This window comes from Pempheris klunzingeri, chromosome 8, assembly GCF_042242105.1.
Source record: "Pempheris klunzingeri isolate RE-2024b chromosome 8, fPemKlu1.hap1, whole genome shotgun sequence".
Classification (NCBI taxonomy): Eukaryota; Metazoa; Chordata; class Actinopteri; order Acropomatiformes; family Pempheridae; genus Pempheris; species Pempheris klunzingeri.
Window position 1 is genome coordinate 17,445,493 of NC_092019.1, and position 22,755 is coordinate 17,468,247.

General features: G+C 42.1%; 1 protein-coding gene across 1 annotated transcript; it reads left to right on the forward strand.

Moving 5' to 3' along the window:
• The first annotated feature begins 337 nt into the window (after nt 1-337).
• cacng7b (calcium channel, voltage-dependent, gamma subunit 7b) lies at nt 338-6,138 on the forward strand. Its single transcript, XM_070835888.1, has 5 exons — nt 338-533; nt 941-1,027; nt 2,043-2,183; nt 4,753-4,898; nt 5,692-6,138. Exons 1-5 carry the CDS (start codon nt 338-340, stop codon nt 6,136-6,138), a joined length of 1,017 nt encoding a protein of 338 aa, XP_070691989.1.
• The last annotated feature ends 16,617 nt before the right edge of the window (nt 6,139-22,755 follow it).

Here is a 22,755-nt window from a genome sequence, read left to right on the forward strand (position 1 = left end):
TGTGCTATCTATCTCTCAGTTTTTTAAGTCCTTGCCTAACTTCAGCGGTTTCTCGTGAAGTCATCATCTGTTGGGCCCGGCTCCTCTCTGACCTTTAACAGGATTGGTTGCCACTGGATGTGTCACTAACTCATCTTTAGCGATAACAAGGCGAGACAGGAAGATGGCCAGTAGCTGTTTGCAAGTGTGCACATCACATGTCTGTCTCAGTGGGTGCCCGTTCCTAATGACCTCCCTTCATGACCCCTGCCAAATTTACCTACATTTGTCTCTGCAGTTCTGACGTGTGATTCCTCCTCTCTTCTAACACCCTTCCCTCCCTCGTTCTGCCCTCCAGATGAGTTCGTGCAGCAGCCGTGCGTTGACCATCCTGTCCACAGTGTTTGGAGCCTGCGGGCTGCTGCTAGTGGGGGTGGCCGTGTCCACCGACTACTGGCTGATCATGGTGGAGGGCATCATCCTACAGCAGAACCAGAGCATGGAGGTGAAGATGGCGCTGCATTCGGGCCTCTGGAGAGTTTGCTTCGTGGCTGGTAGGAAGATACAACAACATGCTTGAATACTCTCATTCAAAAATGAGAGAGATGGCTGCAGTAGACAGATACATGTGCACACGCTGAGACACACACACACATGCATCAATCCTGCTACGTGTGTGTGCATATGTCCACATCATCACAGCGACAAACACTCAGGAACAGATAGAATAAACCAGCCGAGTGAGAGAGCAGCAAGGGGAGAAAAGAGGGAAAGCGAGAGATTCTGGCCTCTAGGATCATAGCTGTCACAAAACATGATCGTTACCTGTGAGCAGGACTGCAGAGACCCACATGCTTTTTTTGGTTTTGTTTTGTTTCTTCATGCATCGCTGCCCCTGATCCTAAAAGCAAACCCCAACATTTCCCCTTTTCTTCTGTGTGTGTGTGTTGATTCCTCTCAGGATCAGAAAACGGAAGATGTGTTGCGTCAGAGTACTTCACCGAACCCGATATAGAGATCACAACCGAAAACACTGCAAATATCCTCAGTGAGTAAAACAAATGACAGCACATTATCTTCTGTATGAGTCTGCAGTTGTGACTGACTGCAGAGTCCCCCTGCTGATTGATTGTGGGTACTGAAACACATAATATTAGAGCTGCAGCTGTAAGTTAACCTACAGAAGGTGTGTCTACATCTATTCTGCAAGGCATTTTTTAAGAAAAACTGTTAAACATTTTTGTTGAAGCCTCTCATCTGTGAGGATTTGCTGCTTTTGGGGAACTCTGATGGACATTTTGACAATAATTTCTGATGTTTTGTAGACTAAACTAACCAAGAAATTAATCAACAAATGATTAGTATCATGATCTGAAACAGTAATCAGATGAACAATGATAAAGTGATTTAGAAAAGCCAGAGCATGCTTATAAACAAAGATATGTATTTGTAAGAGATTTACTTGTTAAAGGTTAACTTTAACTTAAGTAGAAAATGAAAAATGTGAAAGTGTTCTTATACACAAAATGTTTTTCTAAACGAGCTGTGAAGGATTCCAAACAGCTTGAGATGAATTTTAGAGAAGTTCTGCTTTTCCTAGTCAATATTTCAAAATTGATTTATTCTTAGATATTAATCTATTACAACAGTAACATTTCAACATCAAGAGTTGATATTAGTTCATCTTTAGCATCATCTGCTTTTGTGAATGATAATGACTTTACATCCAATACAGGATTTTGGTTTAGGTTTTTCCATATTCAGGCAAATACTGAATATTCAATGCGTTTGCAATAGAGCATACTGAGCATACAAATACACTAAATCTTGTTGATTTGTAAAAAAGAAGAACCGTCTCCCCCATTCGCCCTGTTTTAGTGGTGGAGGTCACAGCCAGGTATCTCCACATACCTGAGCATGCTCTATATTACAGATTGTTCTGCCTCTGATTGCATTAACTGAGACCTTTTAAAAGTCCACAGACATTATCATCCACTTGTCCCTGCAGTTAAAGGACACATCCCATCAGCTCTGTTTAACACTGTGACCTCTCCTCCGTACAGAGATGGTGCGGACAGCCACGCCCTTCCCGATGGTGTCGCTGCTCTTTGTCTTCACGGCCTTCGTCATCAGTAACATCGGACACATCCGGCCTCAGCGCACCATCCTGGCCTTTGTGTCCGGCATCTTCTTCATCCTCTCAGGTGGGACCCATTACTCATGTCCCGCTGTCACTCTGTGATTGATTACAGGAGCCTGGTTTGCCCTGTGTCACACGTGGAGACACTCCATCATGACTCTATTTCTGGCGTATGATGCAGGTGTGTAGGCTGTCATCAGAAAAGGTGACCAGATTCATTTTCTGCTCTTTTGACTTTGCATCAGTGTGGATTTTTTGCATTTCTATCATATACTAAGGCAAATGTTGGTCTTTGCCTGAGGATTGTGAAATTTGTGAAAATACATTCAATATTCCTACAGTATCATGAGAGGGTTTTTGCAGCTTGATTTTCTGCAGTGGTGCAGTTAACCCTCTTGAACAGCAGGTGGCTGTAACGCTCCCATTTCATGCCCTCTGTGTGTAGCAGACTCTGTCAGCAGCCAAATTGGAGCTCATGTTCTCTGTAGGCTGTTTCACTTGACATGTTTGAGAGGGAAGCCGTGCTGCAGAGCTCAGAGGATCATCAAACAGAGTGTGCCGCGACAGCTCCGACTTGCCATAGCGGGGACTCGCTGATAAAGGGTGTAGCAGAGTAATAGGTGTTATGTAATGGGGGGTTATATAATGTTTATAGCCTGTGCTGGAAGTGTCGCAGTCTTTTACTTTATGAGGTATTTTGATAATAGGGTGATAACAAGGGGCAAGTGTATCAAATTGCTTTTCAGCAGTTAGATTTTCTGCGGCTCTAATCTCTCTAAACACTGCCTTCCTCCTATTCTGCCCCCCCTCCCCTCACCCAGCTTCTCAGTTTCCTTTTCTCCATTTCTCCCCCCACTCAGTCGTGCTCCTTCCTCTCATTTCCTACTCATTCCTTCATCCAGAGTGTATTCTTTCAGTATTCTGAGTCACTGTGGATGCGGTTGTGTTTGTGGACTACTGAGTGATGTGAGTTTATTCTGCTGGCATCACTGACACGGTGGTCTGGTAAATATTGTAGTTTGGGTCGTCGTGTTCTGGTTGATATTACAGAATTCAGAGAGACAGTAAAAAAAAACACAGCAAGGAGCCACAGCGGTTCAAGCATGGTTAGAGGTTGATATCTCTTAAACCCCCTCTCTTCCCTCTCATGCACACCACACTCTTTTTGCATATGCATGAGTAGTTGTAGACACAAAATGTATCTATATTTCTTCTTCTTTTTGTCTCACACACACACTTTCTTGCATGTGTGTTTCCCTCAGTTTCCTGGTGTTACTTATTTAGATAAAGATGTACTTTCTCTGTGTGACTGACAGCAGCATGGTTTCTGCATTTTCCATGCTTTTCAATTTTAAAATCGACAGCACAACCTCTTAAGCCAGCCGTTTATGTAAAGGACATAACCGCTTGACAGCCCTGTGGTACATCTGAATGTTGCAGTGAAAGCTAAAAATACTCATATTCGCTGCATACAGCATGCAGCTTTCTTTGAATATTGATTCTTCGATGTTGGCCATATGTTGTATCTCATGCATTTAACATTTCTAAGGCAGGTTGGAGAGCATATGAGTGTTCTCTTTAATGTTGTATGTTTTACTTCTGGGTGAAATGGGTCATTCTTTCTGTTTTTAAATTCTTTTTTTTTTTGTGAGTCCTTTACACACTGATGTTTACAGTGCATGCTCCATGTAGCTTCTTACTAGATGGTCTTAAAAACTGTGTCAAGCCACTCTCACATTTTTCCTTCTTTTCAGTCCTTATCTCGCTGTTTTGTGAAACATTTCTTTGTTGTGATTTCCAGGAAGAACCTAATTTTAAATACATAAGCTCAGTCAGTAATCGAAGCATGGCATTACAATTTGATGAATTAAATTAAAGCTACTTTGCTCTCAGGATAAGTAAAGGAAAGAAAACTGTTTAGTTTATTTTAGTTTAAATACATATCTGCGGGCAACCCTGTCGCCTAGAAAATACATTTATATACCAGTAATTTGAAATAGCAAATCCCTATGATGAGAAAATATTTTGGTAAATGTTATTTTAGGACTCACTAACTCTGTTACTATTTAATTTTCCATCCCAATATCCTGCAATACAACAACTGCTTGTAGCAGCTAAAACATTGTTAAATTGGCTTATGTGTTTAGGCGCTCAGAGCACTTTGTCAGCAGTGACTTGAAGCACGAGACAAGACAAGTTTACTTTATTACCCATTAATTGTAAACACCATTAACGTTAACTGTAGTGCTCATGTTGCCTAAACCTAACCGCACACCAACTTCCTCACGGTTTGCGTGCTGTGAAAAAAAGCACCACTTTCTGCACTTTAAAAAAAATAAAATGCAGTCGAACATAATCAAACTTTCAAAAAAGGTTTGCTATAACAAGACATAATCCCTGTTAGCCTCTGTGAAACCTTTTTGTATGATACACTCTCTCTCTCTGGTCACCCTCCCATCTCTTTATTAATGTTAGCATTTTGGAGGCTAATTGCTTGGCGTGGTCACTCCACATCCCATCGCTCGCTCCCCACCCGGTGCAGCTGTCTGGATTGCTGTGTAATGACCTCCTCGCTCTCTCTCCTATCTTTTTCTGTCTCTGGCTTACTGTCATTGTTAATGTGCTTTGTGCAGGCCTTAGTCTGGTGGTGGGCCTGGTGCTCTACATCTCCAGTATTAATGACGAGGTGATGAACCGGCCCAGGGAGCCCGAGCAGTTCTTCAACTACCACTATGGCTGGTCCTTCGCCTTTGCTGCCTCTTCCTTCTTACTCAAAGAGGTCAGTCTGGGCTGTGTGTGTGTGTGTGTGTGTGTGTGTGTGTGTGTGTGTGTGTTAAGAACGTGGTAAAAAAGAGTGTGAAAGAATAAGCAAATGTGTGTCTGTGTACATACATATGCTACAGGCAGAGAATGTATTTTCATTTTTATGGCATGTGAGTGTTTTTTCCCTGGTGCACAGGGAGGCTGAGTGTGCAGACAGGTAAGATGATCAGTATCCTGTAAGGTATCAATGATTATGGCGCAGAACTGCAGGGGTTGTGGGTGTGTGTGTGTCAGTTTGTGTATTAGTGTGTGCACCCATGCGTGGTGTAGTTTCATGTGAATCCTCTGCTCATCTCGCCCCCCTCCCCTCCTTCTTGCTCCCTCTTTCCCATCATCAGCAGCACTGCTCTGAATGTGGTGCAGTGGACAGTTCAGTGTGAACTAATCTCCTCCTCTCCTCATCGTCTCCGTTCTCCCCATCCTTTCTCCACATTCTTGTCTCTGTCTTTTGCTTTTCTTTCCCTCTCAGTCTGTTTTGTATGAGCTTAAAAGAGCTTAAAGTTGTACCCCAGTCTGTCTAAATTCCCTGCAATCAAAGCACATACTTATGTCTCTCTACCTTTTACATTCCTTTTAATGTTTCTTGCCTATCAGTCACTTTTAATCTAATTTCCCTAGTCATCACTTTCTTTGATAATGTGTTTGTCGTTGAATTAAATTTATTTATGTGACTGAACCCCTCTCTCCCTGTCGCATTTTTTTCCCCTCATCTCTTTCTTGCTGCTTTCTGCTCTCACTCATTGTCTCAGGGGGCCGGGGTGATGTCAGTCTATCTGTTTATGAAGCGCTATGCTGAGGAGGAGATGTACCGCCCACACCCTGCACTCTACCGCCCTCGTCTGTCCGAGAGCAGCGACTACAGTGGCCAGTTCCTCCACCCAGAATCCTCCTGGCCTCCGCCGAAGCGAGCCCGCAGCACCTCCGAGGCCTCCAGTGACATCTCCATCCAGCTCAACCAGGCACCACCAGCGCCGCCCAAAAACAGCCTTCAGCCAGGCGCCCACGGCAGCCCGCCTTCTGGTTCTTCTTCTGCAGGGAGCTACCAAATGCCCCCTAGCTACCCCTCCACGCACACCCTGCCCAGGTCGCACTCCTCACATCCCCAAGGCCAGGCTCTTCCCATGGCCATGCCTCCATCACCTGTACCTCCACCTCACTATCACACACACATGCACATGAGCGCCTCCCCCTGTTAGGAAGAGGGAGGGAAGGAGAGACACTGACTCCTCATAATCATGTATACTGTACATTTAGATGATGGATGAGAGTAAACGCTCAGCTTGGAGCACAGATCATGTGAGATGAAGTGGAGGGAGGGGAAATCAAACATAAAAAATGTAGCTTTGTTACAATGGGAGCCAAGGACAAAGGAGGTTTTGATACTGAAAGGATTGTGGAGATTCTTCAGACACTGTGATGGACAGAAAAAATAAAAACAGAGAAGAGAGAAGAAGGAATTCAGTTTGTCATGGTGGAAAGAGGGAAGAAAGTGTTTCCTAGAGAGACTTTCGAGGTTAGGTTGAGTGACAGAGGAGATATAGGAGAGGGGGAGTGAGGCAGGGAGAGCGAGGGGCTGCGGTATAAAACGAAGATACTGCAGTGCTGCGGGAAATTTGTATGCACTTGGAAATGTACAATGCAAAACACTGATCACAAAGACTGAGGATGCACATAGTTTTATACATACATAATTCATGCCAACACACGGACTATGTACCTTTTTACCAAAAGGTTCATGAGGTAAAATATATTCTTGTCTTCTTTGAATTTCTTACATCATCAATCCAGTTTCATAACTCTCAATGTCAAAGTAGTATTATAAATATTATTGATTAAGAATAATTAGTAAAAAAGAAAAAAATAGAGTAATTCAGATGGAAGAACACTATATGTGAATGCTGTTAACCTTTGTAAAAAAAAATACAGACAGAAGTGGATGATGTTCTGAAATATCATGAGGAGAGTTTATGTTTTACAAATTTGTTTAGGATACAAATTTCTAACATCTTGTACATAAAATTGCACACGAGGACTTCTATATAGGTGTTGTAAATTATGAATGATGCTTTGGCACAAGTCACATCAAAAAAAAATGTCTGACTCATTCTGCTTTGGATGAAGAATCTGTAACAGGCGTACTACGACCACCAACACCCTCTGGATGCAGTGCACACTGGTTTGAAGGAGGGACCACCTGACACTGATACAGGGGTCTGATGCCCTCTACTGGCCACTCTTCTGCACTGACCCTGGATCAGACTACTTTTTTTGTGCACTTCTCCTTCCTCACTGACCTACACTGTGTGTCAGTAGATGGTGCAGCACAGATGAGTTGGACCGGAGCTGTCGTCCATCGAGAGGTGGAGGTACGGTGAATGTCACAACGAGCCGTGCCACTTTGAACTGCACATGGATCAAACTTATGCTCATACGCTCTTTGGACTAGTTAGAAGTTTGTTTTTTTTAAAGCTTCAGTGCTGTTTATATATCTGGAAAACTCACACGATGAAAGCACTTACTTGCACTTACTGCTCAAAGGATGTTACCACAGTTTGTAACAGGCAGGTCCCCTGTATTTTGATTTTACATTGACAAGGTAGAGCCCGCTGCTTCATTCCAATATTGTCGGTGGTCATTTGTGCATCATGCCAAAGGTTTCTAGTGTATCTGAAAAAATATGTTTTGATGGAAATATGGTACTCAGCTCTGTGTTTAGGGCTTCAACTAATGATTTTTTTCACCATCAGTTAATCTGCTCATTATTTTCTCTCATATATGACAAAGAAAGGCATCAAATCTTCATATTCAAAGAGCTGAATCCACCAAGTGTTTGGCATTTAGCTCGGAAAATTATTATAGTGATTAATCTTTTATCAAAATAGTTCTGGTTCATTTTTGATGATTGATCAATTGATTAGTCAACTGGTCGTCACAGCTCTAAATGTCTGAACTTTTTCTGTTCACTGTTGCACAGAAAAGCATACCTGTACAGAGCAGCACTCCCTTCAACATCACAATGTAATGACATTGCAGGATGTTTTAGCCCACTTTGCCATGAACTTTAACCAAATTAAAGTAATATTGTAGTATTTTGTTGCGGCTAACATATATTTTCAGATGCTCTAGAACCTGAATGCTCAAAGATGCAGAATAAATAGTCTTGAGTATGAATTTTTCTGGAGCCAAACAGGGCCTGTCTGTCAGAAACAGTCGTATTTTCATTTAGAATAATTCAATGTGTTTGTTTGTTTTTGAGGCACATCATGCATAGGGATATGTCTTTGTGATATATCTCAGTACTGAGAATGAAACCACCGTGTTATTGTGCAGTGGCTGGTTTTCATTATCACTGTGATGCTGGAGAGAGGGAAACACACTGATGTCCTGCAGAAGATGTGTGGAATGAAAAGACTCACAGGGGAGAACGGAAAGCGACATCGTGGAGATATCATCGTCTTTTCTTTTTTTCTTTTTGCCTTTACGCAGGGTTTTGTTGAGCAAGCACGTGGTATTTCAACTCCGCCCTGCTTTTTGTTTATGCAGCTGCACAAATTCACATTGAGGTGAAGCCCAGTGTAACTGCTGTTACAGTTAGGGGGTTAAGTGCCTTGCTCAGGGGCACCTCAGCAGTAGCTGTGGAAGATGATCAAAGTATTTCCCTTTCTAGATTTCCATGACCAATAGACATCTAAACCTTCCAGGTTTTCTAACATTTGGGCCACGTCTGACCCCATCAAGACCTTGGTGACTGTAGAGAGCTTAGAAGTGTTCCTTCTGTTTCTTTGTGATTTCCAGTTTTCATTTTTAAAACCGTTGGATCAATCATTTGGTTTTCTTTTTCATCTCTGTACCTCTTTGTTTTTCCCTCTCTACCCCCAGCTTTTTTCTTTGCCTCTACATCATTACATAAAAGGGTGTAGCTGTGCTTGCTTCTGCGTAAAGCCTAGACTTCTTGCACATGAACATCTTTGTAAAAACAAAATGGGTAAAACAAATGCTTTTCAATGCTTCAATGGAACTGATGCTGTATAATCTTGAGTTGTATGATTCAATAGCAATTGAGATAAGATCACTGTTCTTGAAAGTGTTGACATCTGTCACTCACTTTCCCCTAAACATGAATAAAACTTTCAACATGGGTTAATTTCACCCTCTTTGCCTCCCTGGTCATGTGCTTCTGAATTTATATCTTTTTATGTCTTTCTCGTTAAATGTTTCAATGTATTTTTTAATCAATTTGTTGGTGTTGCTATGAAAAGGTTTGCATAACACAGATCAATCTGAAAAATAAGTCCTAATTTTGATGTGAACTGCACTGATCCCCACATGCACTTACAACAATATGATACATAAAGAGTGTTTTTTTTCTGGCTGGTCTCTGTGATGGAGGGAACCATTGTAAGTGAATGCACACTGCACTGCGGTGAACCACTGGGTGTTAACCAGGCTCCCTCCTCAGTCACGGCAAGCCACCACAGCCTCAGGGCAACAATCGATCAGACTGTTGTAAATGTGCATGCGTTTGTGCGTGAGCGTGTTTGTTGCTGTATGTGTCTGCATATGCATGAAGGTGAGTAGTTGTTTATCAGCGTGACTCAAAAATAGCATTATAATAATATAATTGTAGCATAAAGTAACTTAAAGAGCAGTGAAACCTGAATACTTAAATGAAGCAGTTATCTCTATGATCACTTTTGTGTTACATTAATATCTTCAGGTGTTATAAAAAGAAGTCCATGTTTATGGTCAAGGTCAAAAAGAGAGTAGAGTGATGGAATGAACCATGGAGGTGAAGTAGTGATACATTTGGAGCAACAAGGGAGAAATTGAAAAGAGAAAAATCTGAGATCAAACTTTTGTAGAGCACAAATCTATCACAAAGTTATGATTCCTATTGAAATTCATCACAGAACTCAGTGGAGTTTGAATGCAAGATGTCAAACACCAATAGTAAATAATAAAGTGTGTGTGTGTGTACGTGTGTCGGTGTGTGTAAGAGACAGAGTCAGAGTGAAAGGTGTTACATTTGGAAGTCAAACATTAAACATCCACAGGTCAATAAAACTAAAAAGCGTGAGCACTCTGCTGTCTGACTTCCAGGACTGAGAGTTTGTGTGAATGTGTGTGTGTGTGAGTGAGAGAGAGAGAGAGAGAGAGAGAGAGAGAGAGAGAGAGAGAGAGAGAGAGAGCATCTCTCCTGATGAATGAAGCCTGACTGCTGGTGTAAACAATCGAGATTAAATTGTGACTTGTGGTTGTTGTGTGACCACTTTTCTGTAATAATGTGCTTTTTGCTGTGAGTGTGTGAAGGCCGTGTTAGCCTCTGTCTCTTCCTTTTGTTTGTTTGTGAATGTGTGTGTGTGTGTGTGTGTGTGAGTGTGTGTGAGTGTGTATGTGAGTGTGTGTGTGTGGCAGTGTGGGTTGAGTGGATCTCTCTTTTCACCATCACCATTACTGCATGAAAGACCTGTCACTCTGTATTAGCTCTCTCCAGCTCTCCCTCACCCCTTTCTGTGTATGTGTATGTGTTTGTGTGTGTGTATGTGTGTGTGTGTGTGTGTGTGAGAGAGAGAGAGAGAGAGAGAGAGAGAGATAAAGGGGTGAACTGGGCAGCAAAGCCATTTGAAATCTATTGAAGGTCATTGTCCGCTCAGTTTTGTGCATCCTAACTGCTGTGTGCAACCAGCAGCTCAGCTATTGGCTCCATTTTTATAGATCTGTGGATGACATAATTTAGTCTTGATTACAAACAGCAAGATCCCTCATCACTAAAGCCATTGGACTAAATAATTATGGCAATGATAGTCAATTATCACAATTATTATACAACCCGGCTGAATTTCTGTCTATAGGGATATATAAATATTGACCTGTAGATATTTGACTCCATGATTTAACATCTGTCTCTCTCTCTCCCTCTCTCTCTCTCTCTCCCTCTCTCTCTCTCTCTCTCTCTCTCTCTCTCTGCAGGGCTGCGCTCGTGCTGCATTTCCCAGAACTACCAGCGCGGCCCTCATCATCATCATCATCATCATCACCACCACAGAGGAAAAGTGTCCCACTGGCGCTCCATCGAGTCGCTCTCCAGCAAAAAAACACACACACTTATAAATAAATAAATAAATAAATATCGATACCAATAACACACACCTACACACACATATGTACAAACACATATAACCTGGTCATGGCTAATAGGCTACTTACAAACGCACAGCCCTGCGCGCGCGGCACACGCTCCAATAAGCACATCCAGACCAATTCCCTCAATATGAGAGGGAGGGAGGGAGGGGAGACAAGGCGGGGGGTGGGGAGGGGGGTTAAACCTTCGCCGTGATCTTGTGGCACGACACACTGTAGCAGATTTCATCTTGTGTCGATTCTGACATTATCCGTCACCATTCGCATCGCTGAGGAGTTTTGTTGGGATGCGACAAGTTGCCTGAGTGTGGGAGAAGGAGGAAGAGGAGCAGACAGGCAGGCAGGCAGGCAGGCGAGCGCTCGTCCAACCGGAGGGGAGGGGGAGACGCATTCTCCCCGAGTACACACAAGCAGCGGCCACATCCTCCGTAGACAAATCCGTGTTCAGTGACGTGTTTTCTATTAGCCTTTTTTTTATATGCATGTTCAACCCTTTTCCATCACTGGCTGATTTAAATTTTTTATCAGGAATTGGGAATCCAGCCCCTCGCGCGCTTCTTATTCCCATCAACACTAATCATCCATTTCTATTTATTTATTTTTTTTGCCTCGATCGACCCGTTATTCAGCCCGTCCACCGTCCACCCCCTATCTTCTTTTTTCCCTCCATCTCCTTCTCTTTGGGAGTGCGACGCGCTGCGAATCTCTCCAATAAAAAAAAGCCTGCAGGTAAGACCTCCACCAGCCTCTTTTGATGATTATAATCACACTGTGTCACTGTGGTTTTTACTTTGCAGCTTAATGGATCCCCTGTTCGTCCAGTGTAATTTACACGCCACATTGATTTGTTTCACGTTGCCTGCAACTTAGCTCACTACTGACAGTGTAGACTACGGAATTTACAGGAGAGAAAAATAAATAAATAATGCTTATAATTCTCACACTTCTGCCACATCTTTGATTAAATGCTGAATGATAATTTTCCCACCTATTTCCGCGGGTCTATAATTAGCGTCTGCAGCGTCTATTATGCAAATGAAACCCTTATAATAGCCCGTTTGAAGCTCTCCCTGCATCCGCACCGCAGGTGTTGGGACTAAAATATCTGTTGTATGTGCTGAAATGGTCGTCTGCTCGTCCTACAATCTGGAGTTATTTCTGTGTGTGCGTGTGTGTGTGAACGTGTGATTTGTGTCCCAGTCCACTGAGTTTTCTCTGTACCGGCCGCTTGATGCTAGGCGTCCATTTTCCACCGTGTAGCCTATGCAGGCAGGGTGATGTGTGTAGCTTACTCTATTAATGAATGCACCGCAGTCCGCATCACTATAGTTGAGCTCTGCACGCTCTCAGCCCCGTAGCTCTGAGCCTGTATATGTCTAATCAGTGGTCTGCACAGCTTGTGCTGCTCACAGTGCAGGGCCAGCATCTCAGCTTCACGTTGGACCTGGGCCACATCATGTTATCTGATGCGTTATGAGATTCGTTTTCTTTTCTGCCCGCTGTCTCCTCTTACTGGCCAACCTGTGCTCTGTGCTCTGACAGATCCAGAGGTAAAGGGCACCAAACATCTGGCACCCTATCAATCATTCATTTTTCATCACAGCTCAGCTCGCATCTGGGCTAAAGGTGGAATGAAATGTCTTGAATTGGAAATGCTTTAGGAGTGTGCACTGCAGCATTCAGGGGTTGCTGCCCAAAAACAAGGCAGTGAGTTATACCTGTCATCAGTGGGGCTGCAGCCCACGACACGCAGCCCACACCTCTGGCTGACTGTGATCAACAGATGTGAAAATAACCAAATGCTGTCACTACAGCACAAGCTTTTTTCAAACCCTCTGAGCTGAGCTTTTGATTTACTGTAGGTGCTGCGTCTCCTCAGCAAGGGGACTGGCCTTTTGCTTTTACAGCAGCACAAGTGTCCATCAGCACCTGCTCCTCTGTGGTTGCAATGCAGATTCAACTTGTTCAGCTCTCACTTGATGTTGGCAGGGTTGCAGGGATAAAGTTGAACTGTTGATGTTTACATCATCACGCTTATCAGTGAAGTGCTGGTGTCAATAAATAGATTGCTTGTGGATGACAAATGTAATTTCTCAATGAATTAATGGCCACCCAGTGCAACTCAGTTGACATCATAATGTATATGGAGTTCACTCATTTATAAGCTCTAGTTTGCAGAACACCTGCAGGATTCTGACTTTTCCTGATGGTATGAATATAAATATATAAATAAGTTTAATGGTTACACTGTGCTGCACCTTAAAGGACACGTACGTCTAAGCTATGTGCAGTGATGCATCAATCATTTTACAAACAGTGACAAGAAAGAGTCCTGTTTTGCATCATAGCGCTGCCATTGACTGCTAACCTCTCCATCAGTGATGGGTGAATCTTTCATTGAGGTGTAGTTGGCCCCACCGTCTGTTGGTGACGCCCCCTCAGCGCCTCCGCCTCCCACGTGGTAAACTCCGTCTGTACTATGTGTGCGTAGCCCTGATGATTGCTTCTCTGGATTTTGGATTACTTTCAAAACCCCTCAGCCGGGGCTAAGATCTGCTGTTTACGCTATAAGGTGACTCATTGCAGTCAATACTGGTGCGTAGCCCACACAGGCTCTAGTTGTTTTTAGCGCTGGCCAAATCATAATCATCTAATGCACGAGCGGTCCAGAACAATCACAGAGAACGTCTGTAACTTCTGAATGTTTCTGCTCGTTTTGCTCTAATTTCATAGCTGGTTGGGTGGTGAGGTGTGTTCATGTTCTTCTCACTCTTTTTCTCTCTCTGAGGAGAAGCAATTCTGCAAAGATCATCACATCTGTCATATACCTATTGTTCAGAGGATCAATGCCTTTGCTGCAATTTTCTTGATGGTCTACAGTTAGGCTTCGCAATGTTTCTCCCTCTCCTCTCACGGGGGCTCAGCAGGAAACGCAGCATTGTGTGAGAGGAGCAGAGACAGATACCTCCATCTAAATAGGATCTCAGGGTCCCATAACTGGTGTAATTATCAAGCTACCGCGGTTCAATCACAGAGCAGGATCTCTGCACCAATAACGCAAACTCCTGCATTTACGTTGTACTCAGTAAATCTGAACCTATGATTGTACTTAAAAGAGTGCAAATCAAACACAGACTTCCTGCATTTGTTGATTTAGTACCCAACATCCAATCTAACTAAAATAGAAGGTCTGTCTGTCTGTCTGTGCTTCGAGTTTCTTGACAGCTGCTCTGATCAACTTCATGCTTGGCAGGTGTATAGCTGAGGACTGAAGAAAGTTCAGTGTTGAGTGCGAGTTGTTGAGATCTACAGGACATTGGTAGTTATTAGTAGTGCATTACTATTGCCAGAAGTAAACACTGTGTGGTGTGTTGAGAGGAGACCCCCCCCATCATCAACTGCTTAACCACAGAATGGCATGCTGGGTACTTTTGTAACTTTCAGAATGAATGTTCCTGGAAATAATCTGGTTCCAAATAGCTAGTTAGCAATTACTAAGTACAAAAAAGGCTGGGTGTAAATGGTTAAGTTTATTCTCGAGAAAATTGCAAACAGAAATATTGGAGGCCAATCAATCTGCCCGTTCTGCACAGGCACGTTTTGAACAGGCACTGCACTGGTTGCTTATAATTCCAGTGAGCAGAGGCTTTTATCCAAAGCTTTCTAATTGACTTCAGTCTCAATGGCTGTGACCCGTGCATCAATTAACCTCCAGCTTTGGCGTTTTTAAGTGCTTCACTCAAGTTAGCACAGCCTCTGACGGCTGAGTTGTAAGAGCCTGCGATTGAACCATATCGTGTCAGTGATATATTGTAGGTGACCTGCCTGTGCAGAGGCATGCAGCGTAAACATACAGCAGACACAGTGTTTGCATGTCTGACTTGTAAGTGTGTTCACTGGACTGAAGATACACAACATGAGACCTGTGACCGAGCGTCTTCACTCATTACAACAGGCTGTAGGTGTGCGTGTGTGTGAGAGAGAGTCTCAGTTGTGTAGTATTCAAAAAATGAAGTTCACTAGAGAAGTTTATCAGCATTTTTAAAATTTCACAGATTCATGCCAAATAACTTATGTGACTAATATTCCTCAAATCTGAGTTGCAAGTGTTTCTAAGAACATGCACGGAGAACAGAGAGGGTGTGTATCACTGTATTTAGTCAACAAAATGAAAGTCAAATCAATGATGCACCTGCTAACCAGTCCGTTAGAGCAGTCTGTTAGATTTGTTGATTACTCAGTTAATTGTCAAAAATGAATTGACAAAAAAATCAATAAATCCTTAACTCAAAGTCCACTCTCTCGTCATTCATCATAAATCCTATTCACCTATGAAGAGCACGAGATGGGGTCGAAAGCAAATGAAAAAGCTAATAAGTGGACCTTGAGTTGAAGGTATAAGTCGATACATTGGGACACATACGTTCTTGCTGAGCGTTACATGAGAACACCATCCTCATATCTGGACACCAAATAATAAGCTAGAGTGTGGCGTCAATTAGCTTAGGTTACCATAAAGATTAGACTCGCCTCTCTCGTACTATTTCTTGACAAGGCAAGACTCCAGGAAGCCACTGTGTCCAGCCAAGAAATATGAGACTAGAGCCAGATGGCAGCTAGCATAGCATAAAGACTGAGAGCGGTATTGATCTTCTCATCTTTACCAGCTCATTTCTAAAATGTTGAAATATTGTTTCATGCCAACAATTCATCAAACTATATAATTTAATCATTTATTCATATATCTAGCAAACTGCCAAACATTTGCTTGTTCCAGCTTCTCAATTATGAGGATTTGGTGTTTTCCTCAGTTTCTTATCACTGTCAATGGAGAGTGTTTTTGTCTTGGACTGTTGGTCGAACAAAACAAGCAATCTGAGGACAACAGTGTCGACTGAATTGTGATGGGTATTTTTTTCTGAATTTTATGACAGCTGATAATAATCATGAATGAAAATTATCATGAATTGCAGTTATAAGGGCCAGTGTCTCCTTTGAGTGGCTTTGATTAATGCAAATATTCTTTTTTTTCCCTCCATAACTTCTTTCTCCTCTGCTGCACAGACGCGATATGATGATAAATTAACAACACATTTCTTATTGTATAAAAGCCATAACAAGCCCATCTTGAGTGAGATGTGCTGTCAGAGAGTACTATGCGCGATAAATAAGGGCGCCTTTATGCATGTGCGCAGTTGCATGTGCGCATGTGTTTAAGCATATGTTCATGGGCTTATGAGCGTCAGGTCATCCAGAGACACTTTATTTTGGGAGCCTCTTAGACCAAGGTGTTACTGTCACTGCCTCCTCGGGCTGTTCTGCTCAGACAGGCAGAGACTTGGTCACATGCAGTCTGAGGATCTTGCTGGACTCTTCACATGGGCTTAATGGCAATTCTGCTACGCTTTGAAGTGCCTTTTAAAGATGACCTATTTTATGATTTTATTGTCATCATTTTGACAGTTGTGGGGGTTTGAGGCTGCATATGTGCTTGCATGCCAAGGGTTTGTTTGCGTGTTGATCTTTTTCTGTGCACCTGCGTGTGTGTCTGTGCTGGCATGCATGTGAGTGTGTAGATATGTAAATGTGTGTGTGTGTGTGTGTGTGTGTGTGTGTGTGTGTGTGTGTGTGTGTGTGTGTGTGTGTGTGTGCCAGCTGTGGGATCTCAGCAATGAGCTCAGGTGTGTAGCTTTTTCTCATGATTAAGGAGAGAAATCATCTCAGCTACCAAGAGTCACTGCTCTGAATATTTAGGCATGTTTTCTTAATGTTTACTGCTGCCATCAAGCACTCAGAATAGAATACGCTGCTGTATTTTTAGAGCTGTCATCATAAGTAGGCCTAGTGCCTTTTTTTTCCTTCTGGTCAAGCAATCAGTATGAGCTTATGTCATTTTCACTAACTACCAGATTCCACATTTTGTTTTTATTTCCTCCCCTGGACTAGCAGCACTCAATGTGGTGTGACTCGCTGTAGAATCGGTGTTGTGTATCTACATGGAAAATATTCCCACATGCCCACACAGGACCATCGGCTTTCACATGTGTGGAAAAACTTATTACAGATGTCATCATTTATTCAACAAGCAGTTTGGTAGTTGATTTATGCAATGAATAGCTAATGGAGCAGCTGCTACAAAATTCAAATCTCCTGTGTGACTTATGGCTGCATTATTGGAGCCACATCTCATTGGGTGTGCTTATATTTTATGTGAGGTATTCTGTCATGCTGGGAATGAGTCACGCAGGTAGATCTGATTACATCTGAAGTTTTCTGACAAGTGAAGGCCCGGTCCTGTAATGGTCCTTGTAGCGGCTAGCTCCCAAAGCTAAGCTCATGACCTTTGTTGCTGCAGCACATCCTGCTGCAGCTAATTGGCCTCTGGCTGGCCCGGAGTCCTCTGAGTGTTGCAAACATACTACAAAAGCGTCACTGTAAGGGCAAGTTAGCTCTGGGAAGCGCAGCATTATGGAGGAGGCAAACATGCACTTATATTTCTTAAATCCACCCATATTGTAAAAATGAAATTACTCAAAATATCTCACTGATTCTGCCTAATCTATTGCAATAAGGGACAGTGCATATACTATTGAGGTGGTGGGCTGAACACTGCTAGATTGTTGAAAAAGTATGAAAATCAATGCAGCAGAACCAGAGATATTGTCTTTTTTATTCCATACATTCTTCCTCATTGTCAAAAACCTGGTGCCTTCATTACCCACAAAGCAACTTGACTGCTGACAGTTGGTTGGAGATTCAGATGTGTTATATGCGAGTGGTGCTAATGTTGCCACGAGCCACTAGCTTCAAGCAGAGAGGAGGAGCAAGCTACAGAGGTCTGGTTTGATCACTTCTTTCTAACTTCACATCCTCCGATTTCTTTCATTTTTAAATGTGTAGTCTTCAGATCCACGCTGCCTCAAGTGGCTTCACTTGACATCATGTCTGCAATTTATCAGACTTCTTGTAGCTCCCTCTGGAGCCGCAAAAAAGTTTTATGCAACTTTTTTTTTTCCACATCTGCAGTTGAATTCCTTAAGATGACCTGTAAACAGACTTGTTTAATGATGCATCCCGATTTAAAGCAGTTTTTGTTGTGCGCCACAATAATGTAAACATTTTGATTATTGTTCACATAAAAAAACCTGATACAGAGATGTAATAGTTATCCTCTGTATATGGTAAAGATATTTTTGATGTAATCATTAACTGTATTGCAAAGGAAGGCTGAAATAAATTTAAAAAATGTAGGACAAGAAAAAAAAAACAGACTACTCTACCTTCAGCCAAAGGAAAAATGAGATACGGTTTTACATCATAACCTGCAATGTACAGCATACTGTCCGTACCGGTGCATTACATACCATTACATATGTGTACATACTGGAAGATGTGAAGTTATGGAAAAAGGGGGTTCAGGGTTTTACTGGATACCTATTCTATTACTATAATGGTGTATAACCATAAAAATTATCAAATATCTGTATGTTTGAGGGAAGATATAATAAATGTGATGTGATCTTATTTCAATTACCTTATTACCAGCAAACTGGCAAATTATATTTTTCCTTTATTATTTGGGGGTACTAAAATGTGGATTTACTTTTGAACAAAGGTCCAGGGTTGTGTAGTGTGAAGTATTGTCATGGATCAACTGTCTCAGCTGTCGTTCAAGCCTCCATCAAACATTATATATCATTACTGGACACTTGTTTATGGCTTCATGGCTCCGCCTGCCATCGGCGGACATACTTCACCCACCGTAGATTTCACTCCTGTGCAACCACATGTTGACAGTTTTGATGTCGCTAAAGTGTTGAAAGTCTTGTCTCTGGCAATTCTGTTCAAACGGCATCACAGCTCCTCAAGGTGCAAGCTTACCTTTTTGTCAGCTCTGTGCAAGTCCTTCTCTCATTCACAGAAATAAATACAAATATAGCAAGATAAAACACAAGGTATGAATCACGATGCTCTTACTGTATGTATCTGGTTAATACACTCTTCTGACAGCAAACTGTGCGCTTAACTTAATTTGTTCTTCCATAATTTAAGGCAAGTAAAAAACTGTTCTCATGTTGTGGTTACAGATTTTAGTTAGACATATATGTGGTGGTATTTCTCCCTTTGTTCCACGTAGTTACAGGCTAACTACAGTGTATTCTGGCTGTAATCTAAAACACTGTGCGTTTTCCCTTTTCGTAGAAATTGGAGGAATTGAATCCTGGTCCCCGAACGGAGCGTCAAACGACCACCGGATTATGCCGCAAACTATATGAAAATTAATGTATATATAAAACACCTTTCTTGAATTATTAAAATCTATAAAATTATATTTAAAAAAATCTATTTTAGTCCTTACTAAGCCGAATACCATTTTAATGGTGTTGAGGTCAATATTAGCACAGCGTTACAGTTGCTCCCAACCATACCACCCATGACACAAGCAAGTTACTCAAATTATAACCACAATATACATTCTTTCTAAATTACTCCCAATCGTCCAGATCATTGTTCAGTAGGTCAAACACACCCTGTAATCATAGAATACGTTCCTAATTGTTAAAAAGTAACTCCAGTGTAAGTTCTTAGTAGGATCCTGAATTGGTGCCTCCTTATTCCTTACCTTCACATCTTGTTCCCCAGTACCTACATACATGTATTGGTCTGTACTGTACTGGTGCACTGTTAGGACAGAAGATTACACCATAACTCCACAGTAATTTTGCTGTATGTTACAGTCTGTAATCTAAAGCATTACCAAAAAATACAGTACCTTTTTTGTACAGTCCCTTCGTCATTTAGTTAAACTCACACACTTTCTTTTCTTACCCTCTTGTTCCTTCACGCTCTCTTGCTCTTGTTCCCGTCGTTCCCCTCTTTCTTAATTATTGGTGGAAAATAGAAATTACTGATAATTAAATGACAATTATGATCTGCTACACAGGGGAGTTTTTGCTAGGGGGAATAACTTAGTAGGTTATTGTTAAGGTCATTCATTAAATACAGGAGTCAAAGACCACACACACACACGCACACACACACACACGCGCGCACACACACACACATTAGATACTGTGTTTTCAGGCCTTGGAGATAGTGTAATCCCTTCTGGACATGTATTTTCCTCAGGGAGAGGCAGTATGTTGATAGGGTTGGAAGGTCATATTACACACACAGACACACACACACATGCGCGATCACATTCACTTGTTTGCTTGCGCATAGAAACCCACAATGTATAAATAAGTCACACAGTGGTGGTGTCATTTGACAGTTTACATAATAAGCAGCCTGAACGCAGAGATACGAAGCTAACTGTCTAACTGAGGGGAGCTGAGGGGAACATTACTGGGATTCAATAAGATTGGACTAGACCCATCCTCAGATGCACTGGAGACGAAATGCACACACACACACACATAGAGCACACCGTCTCTCCTTCCATCTCTCCTTCTGTCTCTGAGGCAGCTCTGTTTTGGGTCTCACAATGCAAACAGGATGTAACCTATTTTGATCACGGTGCCATATTGCATCATCAAATATTAACAGACTTGACTGCACTGCATTATGTCTGCTAAATAATGTTTGTTGAATAATGTGTGCTGCTTTATCATATCTTCCTATTTTCTCTTAATTCATGAAGAAAAGACACCGACAGAGGGGCTACTTCTCATTCTCTCTTCAGCCACCGATGACATGTTGTGTTTATTCATGCGTGTGCACGTGCATGCGTGTGTGTCTGGCAGCATCTGTGTCGCCCTGGTCACAAAAATCTATTGATAGAGCATTAGCGCACTGTCCTGTCTGTCTGGGTTTCAGAGTCAACACTCATGCTACTGATTTGTAATATTCCCCCTCATTTCTGCCTCTTTCTTTCCCATCTCTGTTCTCTGCCCTCTCTCTGCTTTGCTCTCTCTGCCTCTTCCTCCCTCTATCTCTTCCCTGCCCCCCCCACCCCCCCGCTCTATGCTGATCCAGACTTTGGAATTCAATGTTGCTATGGTAACAATGTCGGGTTGGTCCTCTCTGCCTCCCCCTCTTGCTCCTCTTATTCAGGCTAGATGCAGTACTACTCGCTCTGGAGTCATTCTGTCTTTAGCCTGTAATACTGTCACTTCTATAATTACTCTGATCTGTTTTTACTCCGTTCCAATATGGGTCTACAACATTTAAATAAAGCATCTGTAGCATAGAATGTAGAGTTGATTATTCTGCCCAATCGACAGAACATTAATCTATGACCATTTTCATAATGGACCAATCATTTAAGTAATTTTTCAAGCAACGTCACTCGCAGTAACATGCTCTCAATGGTGATGCTAAGAGTCTGATTTTAAGTTATAATCTTTAGCATGTTCACCATCTCAGTTTAGCATGTTACCCTGTTAGCATTTGCTAAATAGCACAAAACACAACGTACAGCCGAGGCTTTCATAAACCAAAGTATAAGGCAATAGTATAGTTTCAACCTGATGATAGCGCTAGATTAAAAGTCAGTGGATCGTCAAAGTGAGTAGAATTTATCCTGAAGGGGGCATGTTGAGATAATTTACTAAAAGCCAAAAATGTCAACATTATGGTGGTGATAACAGTTGGAGGATCGCCAAAGTCGCCAGGATTTAGCTTCCGAAGACCACGAATGTCTGCACAACATTTCATGGCAATCTGTCCAATAATTGTTGAAATATTTCATTCTGACAGACCGACACTGAGCAATGCCGCTAGCATGGCTAAAAATAAAACTTCCCAGTTTCAGCTTCGCAATTGTTAGGACTTGCTGCTTATTTTATCTTGTGGGACATTAATTAATCTTTGGCATCAGGAAAGTGAGAGGCAGGAGTATTCACTTTTCTGACATATTACAGACAAAACGTTTAGTGGATTAATGGTAGGAATGAATCCTCATTTATTCAACCTTTATACACGATAGGCTAATGAGAGCAGTTCACTCTCACTGGCATGGGTGCCCTGTGTACAGAGGACAACAAAAGCAAATGCTAAAATCCAACATTTAGACGGACACGATAACTTACCAATGATTTGCATGATCAAGCAATCTGCTGATTATTATGCTGATTAATCATTCAGTTTATAAAATGTCAGAAAATGGTGAAAATGTCAGTTACAATTTTCTAAAGACTGGGGTGATGTATTAAAATTGGCAGCCAAAGATCCAAAGACTTTTAGTTTTTGGAAGCTCTGATAGCATGATTGTACTTACTATACATACTATATAGTATACATACTATTTAAACTCTTTGGAATAAAAATATTGAACAGTAATTTTTCATTATACCTCTTGTCTTCATCTTAAATCCACGGGCTAATACTACTAAGTAAACCAATAAAAATCAACCTGCTGTTTGCTTTGTTTTATGTGCTGCAGCAGCAGAGGAATCACCATGGTGCAAGCTTTCTGCTAACAGAGGACGGACGGAGAGTGGGACACACCGTCCAAGCCGAAGCCTCCGCCAGCAACAGCTTTCCAGTGAGCAAGAAAGAAAAAGAGAGAGAGAGAGCAACAGAAAGAAGAAAAAGAGAGAAAACGAGTGCAAGAAGGAGAGAGGGGAGCGGGTGAAAACAGTCGATGGATGCTGTCCGGATTGAGGGGACAGCACGTTCTTCACTGACGAGGAAAAGAAAGATTTCAAAATTGAGTCGAAGGATAGAAA

What these genes read in the sequence shown, in the direction of transcription:
- cacng7b (XM_070835888.1), top strand. Translation starts at nt 338, where the DNA reads ATGAGTTCGTGCAGCAGCCGTGCGTTGACCATCCTGTCCACAGTGTTT. An exon ending in AAACACTGCAAATATCCTCA is followed by an intron (nt 1,028 to 2,042) that starts GTGAGTAAAACA and finishes TCCTCCGTACAG; the next exon opens with AGATGGTGCGGACAGCCACG. An exon ending in CTTCCTTCTTACTCAAAGAG is followed by an intron (nt 4,899 to 5,691) that starts GTCAGTCTGGGC and finishes TCATTGTCTCAG; the next exon opens with GGGGCCGGGGTGATGTCAGT.